This window comes from Moschus berezovskii, chromosome 17 (genome assembly GCF_049115385.1).
Source record: "Moschus berezovskii isolate FMDL1 chromosome 17, NW_MosBer_1.0, whole genome shotgun sequence".
In the NCBI taxonomy this organism is placed as follows: domain Eukaryota; kingdom Metazoa; phylum Chordata; class Mammalia; order Artiodactyla; family Moschidae; genus Moschus; species Moschus berezovskii.
The window spans coordinates 41330564-41345178 of record NC_142476.1 but is presented as its reverse complement, the minus strand read 5'-3'; the positions used below and the strand labels follow the sequence as shown (position 1 = coordinate 41345178).

General features: G+C 50.4%; 1 protein-coding gene across 1 annotated transcript in view; it reads left to right on the top strand.

The window, feature by feature from the left end:
- CFAP74 (cilia and flagella associated protein 74) overlaps positions 1 to 14615 on the top strand; it is an 86930-nt gene that overhangs the window by 57701 nt on the left and 14614 nt on the right. Inside the window, exons 22-26 of the mRNA XM_055419373.2 lie at positions 3569 to 3690; positions 5585 to 5713; positions 5910 to 5997; positions 6504 to 6677; positions 7526 to 7659. Of these exons, the coding sequence (XP_055275348.2) occupies positions 3569 to 3690; positions 5585 to 5713; positions 5910 to 5997; positions 6504 to 6677; positions 7526 to 7659 (647 nt within the window). The remainder of the gene's footprint in view (positions 1 to 3568; positions 3691 to 5584; positions 5714 to 5909; positions 5998 to 6503; positions 6678 to 7525; positions 7660 to 14615) is intronic.

Here is a 14615-nt window from a genome sequence, read left to right as displayed (position 1 = left end):
GCCATGGTGTCCCTCCATGTTCCTTCCACATGTCCACCTTCCCTGTGACCCAGTCTTTGACAGGTTCTCCTTACATGCCTCACAGAGGGCTCTGTACAGCTGCCTTATTGTTTGATGCATGAGGGTTTGTGGTGGTTTTCTTATAGTAAACTATGCCTTCTGCCAGAACCAAACAGGCCTCTTCCCCCCTGCTGCTCAGACACCTCTAACAACAGCTGCTCCCACGATAATGATGAAGCCACCCTGCTCTCCTCTGCTTCCCCTTAGCCTCATTTCCCTGTGTCCCCTCCCAGAGTCATCCTTTTCTAATGACTCTGTATGTCTTTTAAGGAGCCAGGTTTTGTCTATGGATCCAACTAATGCTGTCTGCCTTTATGGGGAGACTCCAGTGTGTTCACAGCATAATACTGACACACTTAATCTCCAAAATATACAAGCAGCTCATGCAGCTCAATACCAGAAAAATGAACAACCCAATCAAAAAGTGGGCAAAAGAGCTAAAAAGACGTTTCTCAAAAAATTGAAAGCATTACCTCTAAAATCAGGAACAAGGCAAGAGCGCCCACTCACCACTGTTACTGCAGCTGACGAAGAATTAATCTCCAAAATAGTGACACACTTCGTTTTACTTCTTCCAATAGTTGTAGTGACTGTTCCTTTTATGATATTATTTCCTCACTTTCAATTTTCTTGTTTGGGTTGGTTTAATCAAGTTGCTGCTGCTGCTGCTGCTGCTAAGTCACTTCAGTCGTGTCCGACTCTGTGTGACCCCATAGACGGAAGCCCACCAGGCTCCCCCGTCCCTGGGATTCTCCAATCAAGTTGCTACTTATTCCTTTTCTTCCTGTTATTTGGAAATTCTACTTTCCATTCCATGAACAGTCCCCTCCACTTTCAGCCCCCAAATCCCACATGACTTTCTACTTCTTAAATGGAAGAGGAAAACCCTCCAGGACAGACGGTGCCCAGCAGGACACTAGGCCAACACTTCCTTAGACCAAAATACAGTGTGACATTGTGTCCCTCTTACTGACCCTCTTTCTTGGCCTTCAGTGTCTCGGTTTCACTTAAGTTTCACTGGAATTATTAGAATCTCCTCTGAACCTGCTGCCACTGCTTTAGGAGTTCTGACCTGACACCATGGTCCACGTTTCCGGGCAGGTGGTCTCTTTCCAGCTGTGACCACTTGATGCATTTGTGCTCACCGCACTGTCCTCTCCTCACCGCTTCGGGAGTCTCTGCTCTGCCATGTTTCCTATTCAGCAGCCAGAGATTTGAGACAAGACACTCATTTGTTTGTAACAGAAACCCCAAGGAATGGGCCATGCCCTACAGTACCCCATAGTGTTCCACAATACTCACACTGCCCACTGTCAGTAGTACCAATTAGAGTCTCACAGAGCCTCAGAGAACCCTACAGGACCCCACGGAGCCCCCTAGTACCCTACAGGATCCCACAGAGCCCCTGCTCTGTGACAGGAAGGAACATGGGCCAGTGCTGGGTAACCAACCACTCAAGAGAAGACAGCTGGCCGGGGCTGTGACTTTGAATCAAGGATGTGCCAGCCCATGGGGGCCCTGCTGAGTGAGGCAGGCAGTGAACACCGTGACTGCTCCGCACCCACTGACCTCTCCCAACCAGAATTGGGGACACACACACAGCCACTGTGCAGCTCTCAGCCTCCTTGGGTGATCAGGGATCTGGGCTCCCCGTCCTGCCTGCCTGTTTTCCTGAGACCAGGCCCCTTATGACAGGGCTGGAATCTGCCAGCCTGCAGCCCCTTCCCATCCAGGGGCCTGGGGGCACTGCTGCATCTCCCCATGAGGACGGCCCCCCTTCCATGTCCAAGCCTCTCTTTCCCACCCTGCTGGCTGTGCTGTAGATGGGGGCTTCCTTGCCCCCCTTTGTGGACGTCTGAACTCCGAGGCCTGGGTCTTTCTTCTCCCTTATTTGTCACATGTCACCCCCTGAGTCCATCTGCTCGCCTGGAGCTAATTCAGGTGCTGGCAAGACCTGCCTCTCTGTGACCTGCCTGGCCCTGCAGCCAGGATGCTGCTCGGGGCCTCCGAGCCTCTCAGCCACTGCCCCAGTCCACTCCCGCTGCCTCTGACAGAAGTCACCTTTGTCCTCAAACCCTCTCCTGACTGCCCCAGCAGCTCCATCTCCCTGGACCTGCTTTCTGTTTATTCTGTCCGGTCTGTCTCTGGCCCTGGAAATGGGCTGTGTGTTTCAGCGACCCAGTGGCCTTGGATCTGGTACAGCTGTGTTCTGAGGTCACAGTCCTGCAGGTGGTAGGAAGGAACGCCCCCCCTACCCAGTCTTGTGGGTTGGTGGTCCCTGGCGCCACTCTGGGTCGGGGGGGCTGCTGTGCACACACTCACCTGGCAGGACACCCATAAAGCCCAGCTCTGAGACCAGGACTCGGGGTCTGACTGCAGGGAGAAGCACCTCTGTGCCTGGGCCCTTGAGAGACCTGAGCTTCCGCCTGTGTTGGCCATGTGCACAGCCTGTGTGACACACGATTCTGTAGCAAAAGGATTTTTCTAAACTGCTAAACATGTGGATATTTAGGAAACTGCATGACACTTTTGTGAAAACCCATTATACCAGTCTATCTTCTCATGTTTAAAAAGTTTGAAAATAAACAAGATTGTTTAAATTATATGATGTGGGGACCTCCCTGGTGGTCCAGTGGTTAAGAATCCACCTTCCGATGCAGGGAATGCGGGGTTTGATCCTTAACCGGGGAACTAAAATCTCACGTGCCTCGTGGCCAAAAAAAAACAAAACAAAACGTAAAACAGAAGCGATATTGTACCAAATCCAATAAAGACTTTAAAAAAAAATTATATGACGTGAAGGACTTCCCTGGTTAGGATGTTCAGTGGTTAGGTTCAGTGGTTAGGATGCTGAGCTCTCACTGCTAATGTTCAGTTCCTGGTCAGGGAACTAAGATCCCACATGCCACAAAGCACGACCGAAAAATAAATAGAGCTCTGCCCATTAAAAAAAATTATCTAATGTGAAAACTGCCATAGATCTCAAAAACATGGCCAGTGTAATTTTTTAAATATTTATTTGGCTGCGACAGGTCTTAATTGTGGCATGTGAGCTCTAGTTCTCTGACCAGGGATCCAACCCGGATCCCCCACATTGGGAGTGCATAGTCTTGCCACTGGACCACCAGGGAAGTCCCAATGGCCAGTTTAATTATTAACCTTCCGATACTTGTAAGAGCTGGGGCTTCCCAGATGGTGCTAGTGGTAAAGAACCCGCCTGCCAATGCAGGAGATGCAAGAGACAGGTTCAGAAGATCCCCTGGGTTCAGAAGATCCCCTGGGGAAGAGCATGGCAAACCACTCCAGTATTCTTGCCTGGAGAAAATCCCATAGACAAAGGAGCCTGGTGGGCTACAGTCCTTGGGGTCACACAGAGTCAGACACAACTGGACATGCTGTACTTGTAAGAATTACAGACCATGCTGCTGAGCTCTGTGTTAGCGCTCACAAGCACCACCTGCTCTGCTGATGAACATGAGTGTTTCTGGATTTTCGTGTTCAAATTCAGTTATATTTCAAAGTTGTCGGCGTGGCTATTGACGTGCCTGTCTGGGTGCCGAAGCCCAACGTGGACCTGAAGATCTGCATGTACGACCGGCTGTACCAGGACTCGATCCTCGTCCACACACGGTGAGCCCTGGCAGGGTGAGATCCGAAACCTCAAGGTGGGGGTCTCCAGGGGTTGCCCTGAGTGCCCACTGGAACCCCAGGGCCGTCATAGGATGGAAACCCTAGGGTCAGCGTCAGACAGAGGCCGACAGTTGCCAGGCTGCTGGCCTTGAAAACGGAAGAGGGGCCACAAACTAAGGGACGTGGCATCTCCAGAAACCGGAAAAGCCAGGAGAGCATTCTCTGTGGAGCTTCTGGGGGAACCAGCCCTGCCTGCAGCTGGTTTTCAGCCCTGGGACATGGTGTCTGGGCCTGACTTCCAGGACCATGAGGATAAATCGGTGTCATCACTCCTGTCTGTGGGGGGTCGCCACCCCACACGCCAGGTCAGGCCCCTCGCAGACACAGACAGGAGAGGGGGCTGGTCCTCTGAAGGAACATGGGGGAAGTTCTGAGCAAAGAAGCATGTTTCATTCACAGAGCTTTGCAAGGGTATCCAGACACCACGGTTGTCATTTCTTTTTTACTCTCCCTTTTTTCTTTTTTTTAACTGAAGTTCAATTAAGTGGAAAAAAGAGGCAAGCCCAACAGTTAGAGCTTAGTGGATCTTCACTAACCAAACACACCTGTGTACTTGGCCAGCTGCTGTCCCCAGGGTCCCACTTCTCTCTGGAGGTGGGGGCGATGTCAGCCTGGGTGCAACTGGGCTGGCACCTGCCGGCTGCTGGGTCCCCAGATGTCAGTGCTGCAAACATCGGGAGACCTGCTTTTCCTGGGGGCTAGGGTCTCGGATCAGGGTTCAGATGGATTGTTCGGGAAACCAGGGTTTAACGGGGTCTGGTCAGTTTACCTTGATGCAAAGAGTGTCCACCCCTGGGGTGGGTGGGGGGACAGGGAGCACAGGAGCTGTGCTTTCTCAGCCTGTCCCCTGAGGCACACACTTGACCTCTTAGGTTTGTTGAATGATCTTAGAATTCAATGTTATTACCAGTTTTATGGGTACAGGGGTAGCAAGGGTGTGAGTTCACAAAGACCCTGGTTGTAGTTGCCTGAGGAGCCCAGCCACAGCAGAAACCAGGGTGGGAGGGCCCAGTCTGAACACCTTGCATGGTAGGGGACATCCAGTGCTGGGTGACACTGGGGCCAGAGGTCAAAGTTGAGAGAAGAGAGACCTTCCTTTGTGATCTCAGGAGCCCATGGGTTACTCAGAGTCCTGATCAGCCCTGGGTTCCCCATGCAGAGGTACTGTGAGAATCACCCCAGGCGGTTAAGGAGACACTGGGAGGCCTGAGAGGCTCAGGACCATGGCCTGGGGCCCCTGATGGCCCAGGGGCAGTCTACTTAACAGGCCTGGGGCAGCTCACCCACTTCCTCTCTTTCTGGAGACCGGAGGGGAAGTGGGGAGGGGGTGTCCTGATGGGGCTGTGGCCTGGGGGCTGGCTAGGATGGGACAACCCACGTGGTTGACTGGGGGCACACCTGGTTTTCTCCAACTGGTTGAAAGCAAGGACAAAATTTGGGGAAGCTGCCATCACTGACCAAGGCCTGGCCACCTGGGGCCTCCCGAGCGTCCTGCAAGAAAGCCTGTGCCTAAGCGGGGAAGGGCAGAACTCTAGGAGGAACAGGGCCCCCTCTTCTGACCCCCGGCCTGTGAGGCGCTTCCCAGAAAACACTCAGGTTCTGAGAACCGACCGGGGTGACTTTCAGTTGTGATGTTTTTATTTGTAAGGATTCCTCAGCCAATGTCATTTCCGGAAAACCTGCCCCTGTGAGCAGGGCTCTGAAGCCTCTCCCACAGTGGGGGTGGAGGGTGGGGGCTGTGCCCGGCCGGGCTGTGCCCGGAGGGTGTGCGCTGGGCCCTATGGGGCAAGGACTGACCTCAAGTCGCTGTCCGGCCCTCCCTTGGATGCTGCAGGTCGAAGGCTGCGTTGCGCCTAAAGTTCGAGGTGTGCAAGGAGCTGCGGGGCCACATGGAGCTCCTGCCTGAGACTGGCTACATCCAGGCGCTGTCGTCCTACTCAGTGCAGCTCAAGTTCCTGCCCAGGTGATGTGCCCAGCGGGGGTCCACTCCTCCCGGGCTGGGGTGGGGGTCCTGAGTCACAGCAGGAAGCCAGCCCCAGGCTCCTGTATTTCTGACCTTGTGTGTACCCTGTGGCTCTAGCACCCTCACAGTTGAGCCTTTTGTCATTTCTCAAATATAAAGAAGAAAAGAACATTCAAGTGCCCCCTGTCTCTTGCAGACACTCCCTCCCAGAAGATGCAGGGAAGTATTTTGACAGGGAGACCAGGGTTCTGGAGGCCCCGATGACTATCCGGGTGGCTGACCAGGTCTGTGTGGGGCTCATCTGGATGCCAGGCACCCTGGGGGAGCAGAGCTGTTCTGGCCTGGCTCTTGGAGCCCATCCTCACTGGCCCCCGGTCTTGCCTGAGCAGCTCCTGCACAGGGAAGACAGAGGGAGGGGCTTGTGGATCAGAGAGGCCCCAGTGCTGTCCTGGGTGGGCGGGGCTGTCCCCGGGGCACCCAGACCCTCACGTTCGTATAGTCCAGACACAGGTGTCCAGGGTGTGCACATCCTCGGTACACATGTCATCATGTGAGCACACAATGCACCGACATGAAGATGCACAGATGCACATGTGGGTGCACATGTACACTCCCGCCCCCTGCCCACCTGTGTTGCCTGTGCCATGCTGAGGCCAACAGGAAGCAGCTGTGTCCGCGAAAGGTGCAGAGTCAGTCGCCGGCTCACAGCAGGACTGGTGCTCTTCTCGGTTTTGGAGACACTGCCCTAACTGACCGCAATGACCGAATGGCCCTGCCCTCTGCACTTCAGATCAAACCCGTGGGGTTTACCGTCCATGCTGTAGTCACCACCTCGGACCTGGAACTCAGCCCTACAGGGCTGGACTTTGGCTACTGTACCATCTACGAGGCCATCAGGACCCAAATCAGCCTCTGCAATCATTCCCTCCTGCCCCAGGAGTTTGGGTTCGTCGGACTCCCCAAGGTGCCTCACTCATGTGGTCAGAGTGGGAGGTACTGGGCAGTGAGGGACGAGGGGGTGCTACCCTGAGTCTTGGTGCCTGGCCAGGCCTCACCCACCTGCAGACTCCACGCTCACTCCCAGGCACCTCAGCCAGGGTCTCTGACTGTCCCCACCTCACCCTGTCCCTCTCGAGCTCTCTCCACCTGCTGCACGCACAGCACCCAGAGTTCTCTCCCCTCCCTCCTTCCTGAGACTCTGACCTGCCTGGCCCTGCAGGGCAGCCAAGAGAGGCCCAGGCCTGGTTTCCCTCAGTCCTCTGGGCTGCCCCACCAGAGACCCATTGTGTACCCCCATGTATGCAGACACACTCACATACTCACCTGTGCTCACATGCGTGCACACACACTCATATACTCACATACACCTGTGCTCACATGCGTGTGCACACTCATACACACACTCATACATGTGTGCTCACATGCACACACACACTCATATAGTCACACCTGTGTTCACATGTGTGTACACACTCAATACCCTCATACACCTGTGCTCACATGCATGCACACACACTCATACACACATAGACACACATACCTGTGCTCACATGCATACACACATTCACATACATACCTGTGCTCACACGCATGCAGACACACACAAACACACCACCCTCCCACATGCACTCACTGGCACACATGATCACATACACAGAGACAGACTCACACCCACATAACACATTTACGTACATGTCACCAGACACACATTCGTTTGTGCTCTGCCACACACCCGTGCACATTGCTCCCCGTGGCACTCCCCATCAGGTCACCTCATTTTTGCTTTGCCATCCATGGTCTTCCTTTTGCCAGTTTGTGGACATCCAGCCCAACGATGGGTTCGGGACAATCCTGCCACTGGAAACGCTGCAGCTCGATGTGATCTTTCAGCCCACCAAGGCCAAGGAGTACAACTTCGAGCTCATCTGCAAGTCAGAGATTAACCGGTGAGCCTGACAGGAGGGGTGCATGCAGGGCCCGGGCAGCCAGCTGGGAGTGGTAGCCCCTGGCTAGCCAGGCTGACTGCAGGGCTGGGTGGCAGTGCCAACCTCAGAAAGCTCCAACCTAGGTCCGCACACCTGGGTGCAGGCTCAGCTTGCAGACATGTGAGATGTGCCCGTGTGTGCATGCACAAGTGAGCGTACAAGAGTGTGAGGAGCATCCCCTGCCCACCTGCCCTCATGAACTGTGTGATGGGCTGGTCCCCAGCCTTCGTGTCCACCCTGAGAACTGGGGCTGAGAAGGCAGTGAGCAGGGGGAAATGGATTGAATGACAGGGTCTGGCACGAGGGCCAGCTCTTGCTGATTCTCAGTCATCAGCCTCCAGGAAGGAACGTGCTGGGATACCCTCCTGGTGTCAGGCCAACCCCTCGTGGAGCTAGCCCACCTTCCCTCTCCTTCCCTTCCTCTCCTGTCTGCTCTTTGGTCCTGGCTGGGGGCCTGGCAGCCCTGGGGCGTGGGGTGGAGGGAGGGTTAGCACCCTCCGGCCAGGTGGGTGGCCATGGGGAAGCGGGAAGGAGTCTACAGGTGGTGATTTTAAGGAGCCAGTGCAGAGCAAGAACCTCTGGAGGAAACCCAGGCACAGGCTCTGCCCTGCTGCAGCCCCCACCACCTGCCTTACCCCTTGGCTCTAGTGACTCACCCTGGGCTGGGCCCCTTCTGGGCTTGTCCACAACTCTTTCAGCCTCTGGAAAATAGCCCCATGAGAAAGGGGGGTTGCAAAATAATCTCAGTGCCCAGAATGGGCTCCAACCTATGGCAGAAGCTCCTTAGATGTCTGTCGATTGAACGAGCATTTAATTTTCTTCAAGAACTATCTACAAATAAATTGAGATTTCCAAAAGTTTATCCAAGAGCCACCTTGGAAAGACCAGCAATGATAAAACCGTGAGGCCTCAGGGAACAAAGCAGAGAGACCCAGTGGCACACACACCCCCACCCAACTGCCCCCTACAGAGTGTGGCTGCCCATGGGCTCCCAGACCTGAGAGCTGGGCCCGTGCCCAGCACCGCCGCCTGAGCACCGGCCACAAGCGTGACCCCGTCCTGACTCCTTACCTCCAGTCGCACAGCTAAGTCGTCAGTAAGGCCTGTTGGCTCTACCTTGAAGACTGAGCTGAATCGCCCCACCGCCCACCTGGATGCCAGGGCTCTAAAGCCCGCGTTCTGCTTCCCCTCCCCCATGGCCCCCGCCACGGCCCCCACCCCCTGGAGACATGTCCATGCAGCCCACCTGCGAAGGACGCTGAGTTTGGCACAGGTCCCCAGCAGGTTTCTGTGTGAGCCTGAGTTCTCATCGCCCATGGCTTAGTGTCTAGGAGGGGAATTGCCAGGTCACAACGTCAGTTTCTTTTCGATTTCATGTTCTCCCCCATAACATCCGGGTGTCTGGCTCCTGCACCCCTTCCAGCTGTGGGTAATATCAGGTTTCCTTGTCTGCTGGATGGAGAGGCATCCTGAGAGGTGTGTGACAGTGTCTCACTGACTCGTGTTTCCAACGACTGACAGCTTGGAGCTTATTTGCCATCCATGTATCTTTTTAGTAAAAAGCATTTTCAGGTCTTTTGTCTATTTTTTAAAATCAGGGTTTTTATGGAATTTTGAGTGTTATTTATATATTCTGATAGAAGTTTCTTGTCAGATTTGCAAAAAATTTCTCTGGTCTGTGGCTTGTCTCAATCTCTTCACACTGTCTTCTCATAAAGCTAAATTTTTTAACTTTGAGTAATTGGGAAAGAAGTACATCAAGACTGTATATTTTCACCCTGCTTATTTAACTTTTATGCAGAGTTCAGTTCAGTTTGTCTGTTGCCCCTCCTCCTCCTGCCTTCAATCTTTCCCAGCATCAGGGTCTTTTCCAGTGACTCAGTTCTTTGCATCAGGTGGCCAAAGTATTGGAGCTTCAGCTTCAGCATCAGTCCATCCAGTGAATATTCAGGACTGATTTCCTTTAGGATTGACTGGTTTGATCTCATACATCATGCGAAATGCCGGACTGGATGAAGCACAAGCTGGAATCAAGATTGCCTGGATATGCAGATGACACCACCCTTATGGCAGAAAGTGAAGAGGAACTACAGAGCCTCTTGATGAAGGTGGCAGAGGAGAGTGAAAACGCTGGCTTAAAACTCAACATTCAAAACACAAAGATCATGGCATCTGGTCCCATCACTTCATGGCAAATAGATGCAAAAACAATGGAAACAGTGACAGACTTTATTTTCTTGGGCTCCAAAATCACTGCAGATGGTGACTGCAGTCATGAAATTAAAAGATGCTTGCTCCTTGGAAGAGAAGCTATGACAAACCTAGACAACATATTAAAAAGTAGAGAGATTACTTTGCTGACAAAAGTCCATATAGTCAAAGCTATGGCTTTTCCAGTAGCCATGTGAGAGTTGGACGTAAGGCTGAATGCCAAAGAATTGATGCTTTTGAGCAGTGGTGTTGGAGAAGACTCTTGAGAGTCCCTTGGACTGCAAGGAGATAAAACCAGTCAATCCCAAAGAAAATCAGTCCTTAATATTCATTGGAAGGACTGATGCGGAAGCTAAAGCTGCAATACTTCAGCCACCTGATGTGAAGAGCCAACTCACTAGAAGAGACCTTGATGCTGGGAAAGACTGAGGGCAAGAGGAGAAGGGGGCGACAGAAGGATGAGAGGGTTGGATGGCATCACTGACTCAATGGACATGAGTTTGAGCAAGCTCCGGGAAATGATAAGGACAGGGAAGCCTGGCGTGCTGCAGTCCATGGGGTTGTAAAGGTTGGACATGACTGACTGACTGAACAACAAGTCCTCTTTATCAACTTTTGGTTTTGGATCTTGAGTTTGGTATCATATCTAAGAATTTTTTTTCCCTAACCTAAAGTCACAAAGTTTTCTTCTAAAAATTTTACAAATTTACATCTTACTTGTGCCTTTATGTTTTACTTTGATGAATCATTGCATCAGGCGTGAGATACAGCATGAAGCTGAAGGGCTTCCAGTCACTCCAGCAGCACCACTGAGACAGTAGCAGAGGCCAGAGCCCACCCCTCACACCGGGGACACTCTGCACAGCCTTTACGCCAGAAAGTCTATTTGCCCGAAAAAACCTTTTCTTTCCTGAGTACGTTAAATACTAACACATTAGCGTATCCACTCTCTTCTGGAATAAAATGTGTCTGTACAAGTCTGATGGCAACCCAGTACGTAAGGGACCTACTTCTTCATAGAGAAATCAAGAGAATTCCAGAAAAACATCTACTTCTGCTTCATTGACTAAAGCCTTTGATTGTGTGGATCACAATGAACTGTGGAAAATTCTTAAAGAGATGAGAAGACCAGACCCCCTTATTTGCCTCCTAAGAAACCTGTATGCAAGTCAAGAAGTAACAGAACCAGACGTGGAACAAAGGACTGGTTCAAAATTAGGAAAGGAGTACGTTAAGGCTGTATATTGTCACCCTGCTCATGCAGAGTACATCGTTCAAAATGCCAGGCTGGATGAAGCTCAAGCTGGAATCAAGATTGCCAGCAGAAATATCAGTAATCTCAGATGTGCAAATGACACCACCCTAATGTCAGAAAACAGAGAAAGTAAAGAGCCTCTTGAAAGTGAAAGAGGAGCATGAAAGTGCTGGCTTGAAATTCAACATTCAAAAAACTAAGATCATGGCATTCAGTCCCATCACTTCATGGCAAATAGATGGGGAAAAAATGGAAACAGTGACAGATTTCATTTTTCTTGGGCTCCAAAATCATTGTGGACAGTGATTGCAGCCATGAAATTAAAAGATGTTTGCTCCTTGGGAGAAAAGCTATGACAAACCTAGACAGCCTAGTAAAAATCAGAGAGATCACTTTGTCAATAAAGGTCCCTATCGTCAAAGCTCTGTTTTTTCCAGTGGTCAGGTACGGATATGAGAGTTGGAACGTAAAGAAGACTGAGCACTGAAGAACTGATGCTTTTGAACTATGGTGCTGGATAAGACTCTAGAGAGTCCTTTGGATATTAAGGAGGTCAAACCAGTCAACCCTAAAGGAAATCAATCCTGAATGTTCATTGGAAGGACTGATGATAAAGCTGAAGCTCCAGTCCTTTGGCCACCTGATGCAAAGAACCTACTCATTGGAAAAGACCCTGATGCTGGGAAAGATGGAGGGCAAGAGGAGAAGGGGCAACAGACAATGAGATGGTTGGATGGCATCATTGACTCAATGGATGTGAGTTTGAGCAAACTCTGGGAGATGGTGAAGGACAGGGAAGCCTGGTCTGCTGCAGTCCTTGGGGTTGTAAAGAGTCAAGACACGACTGTGTGACTGAACAACAACAACTTCTTATCTAATATCCAGTAATTTTATAAGAACACACTTTGTGTTGGTTGTTATCAATTGATTTTCCCAGATACATGGTGCTTTTTGAATTTAGTCCTTAAAACATTTGCTTTATTCTTGTCCTTCGGTTTACCTCCTGGGAGCCTCTTGAAATAAATATAATGACTTGTCTTTGCTTTGTTCACTTTTGCCACTTTTTCCTGGATCCTTTTCATCATTTTTAAAATATGATGTCTTTATTTATTTGGGTGCACCAGGTCTTCTTGTGGAATCCGGAGTCTAAAACACACCTCAGAGGACACTCAGGACAGTGGAGTATTGTTTATTACGCCAGCGGGTCCAAGGGGAATCAGTTCCCAACAAGTACCCTGATGTTTCTGAGAGGCCCAGTTTTATTACCCCACCACCACCATATGACTGGTTACGTTAGCAACCTCTTTGTTGTATATGACTGAGTTTTACAACAAGTATGTGCTAGGAGAACAAACAATTAAGGTTAAAGTGGGGGGAGACAATGATTATACATCAAGGGGGAATGTCTACATGGTTAACCTAACAGGGGCAGCCTGACCTCAACTACAAACTCTGTTTGCCATCTGTAGGGAGGGAAGTCTCCAGGAGACCTGGTTTTCATTAGCAACAGTTTCCTCACTCTTGGGCAGGCTTCAGGCCCAGTTTACATCCTGTCTTTAAGATGGATGACAAGCTTCAAGATGGAGTCTCTCCTGCTTTCCTCACTCTGGCCCAAATATCCTTAGTTGTGGTATGTGGGATCTTCAATCTTCGTTGTGGCACGCACGATCTTTAGTTGAGGCATGTGGGATCCAGCCCCCTGACCAGGGGTGGAACCCGGGCCACCTGCACTGAGAGCCTGAAGTCTTATCCCCTGGACCTCCAAAGGAGTCCCTCATCATTTTTTTAGATATTTCCATTCTTATCTCCTCTTTCTCTTAAAGAATTATCTTCCGTGTTTCTTTATCTATGGTTCCCTTCTGAGTTTCTGTTTCTAAATTTCTTTTATTTATAATTCTTTCCTGAGTCGTTTGTGGGTTTTTTGTTTTGGCCACACCACACAGTCTGTGGGATCTTAGCCCCGCAACCAAGGATCCAACTCTTCCTGCAGTGGAAGTGCAGAGTCCGAACCACCGGACTGCCAGGGAAGTCCCCTTTCCTAAATTTTAATCCCTCACTTCTGACTTCTTGTGATTCTGATCTGTTTGTTTTTTCATATGTTGTATTATTTTCTCGAGTCTGTTAAGCTCACTTTGAATGATCACATTGCAGTTTTCAATTCTTGTGTGGGCCCATCTCTCTGGCATGTTTTACTGTCTATATGAATTTTATTTATTCTGTTCCTTTTTTCTCTTTTAACAGCTTTATTTGTGGTTTGATCTGGGTCCCTTCCCGCTGCTCATTTTTGCAAATGGTAGCTTCTCCTCAGCTTTGAGAGCCCAGTTCACACTTCCCTCCTTCAGGCTCTGGGGTGCCCTCTTCAGTATGTGGGGGTCAGCGACTTCCTTGGGGCCGCCTCTCTAAGCCCTTCCTTCTGTTTTCAGAGAATCCCAGAAGCAGCTTGCTGTGCCTCCACCCACAATAGTGGCGCTTACATTTTTACCATGTTTGCCTCCGGTTTCCCTTTGTTACAGAAATATACCATCTGCTTGCAGCAAGCGACATGTGGACCCCCTCCCTCCCCATAGCCTCCCACTGCCAGAATCCTCAGGGTCCTTCCGAATTCTGGGTGTCTGACTTTCACTTCCTATTGGTATATTTATTGTTTGTATGTATTCCTGGGGCTTCGCTGGTGGCTCAGACAGTAAAGAATTTGCCTTCATGCAGGAGACCTAAATTTATGTAAATACAGGGTGACCAGCCAGGTCAGGCTGTCCAGGAAAGAGGGGTTCCCAGGATATGGGACTTCAGCACTAACACCAGGGGAGCTGCAGGTGGCCAGGGTGGAGGGTGTGACACCCCACATCAGTGACATGGGTGGTAGCAGATTCCATGCAGTGATCTACATCTTGCTTCTGCTTTTCCCCCAACTCTATGGGAGTACCTGAACCACACGAACACATCTAAGAATTTGACTATGTACATGTTAAGTTGGAGGGCTTGTGAACCACCAAAAGTAGTGCTTAGCAGGAAGTTTCTAGCTCCAAATGCATATAAAGAAGAAAGAAAGAAAGTGAAGTTTCTCAGTCGTGTCCGACTCTTTGCGACTCCGTCCATGGGATTCTCCAGGCAAGAATACAGGCAAGAATACTGGAGTGGGTTACCATTTCCTTCTCCAGGGGATATTCCCAACCCAGGGATTGAACCCGGGTCTGCTGCATTAGAAACGGACGCTTCAACCTCTGAGCCACTGGGGAAGCCCATATAAAGAAGAGGAGAAAGTGTGCAAAATCAATTATTTAACCTTCTGTTTCAAGAACTAGGAAGAGAGCACAGCAAATTAAACCCAAAGAAAGTAGAAGGAAAAAATGTAATAAAGATAACTGTAAATCAGTGAAATAATCAAATATCCAAAAGAGAAAACAATAAAACTAAAAGTCTGTTCTAGAAGTTAGTAAATTCATTACTCTTA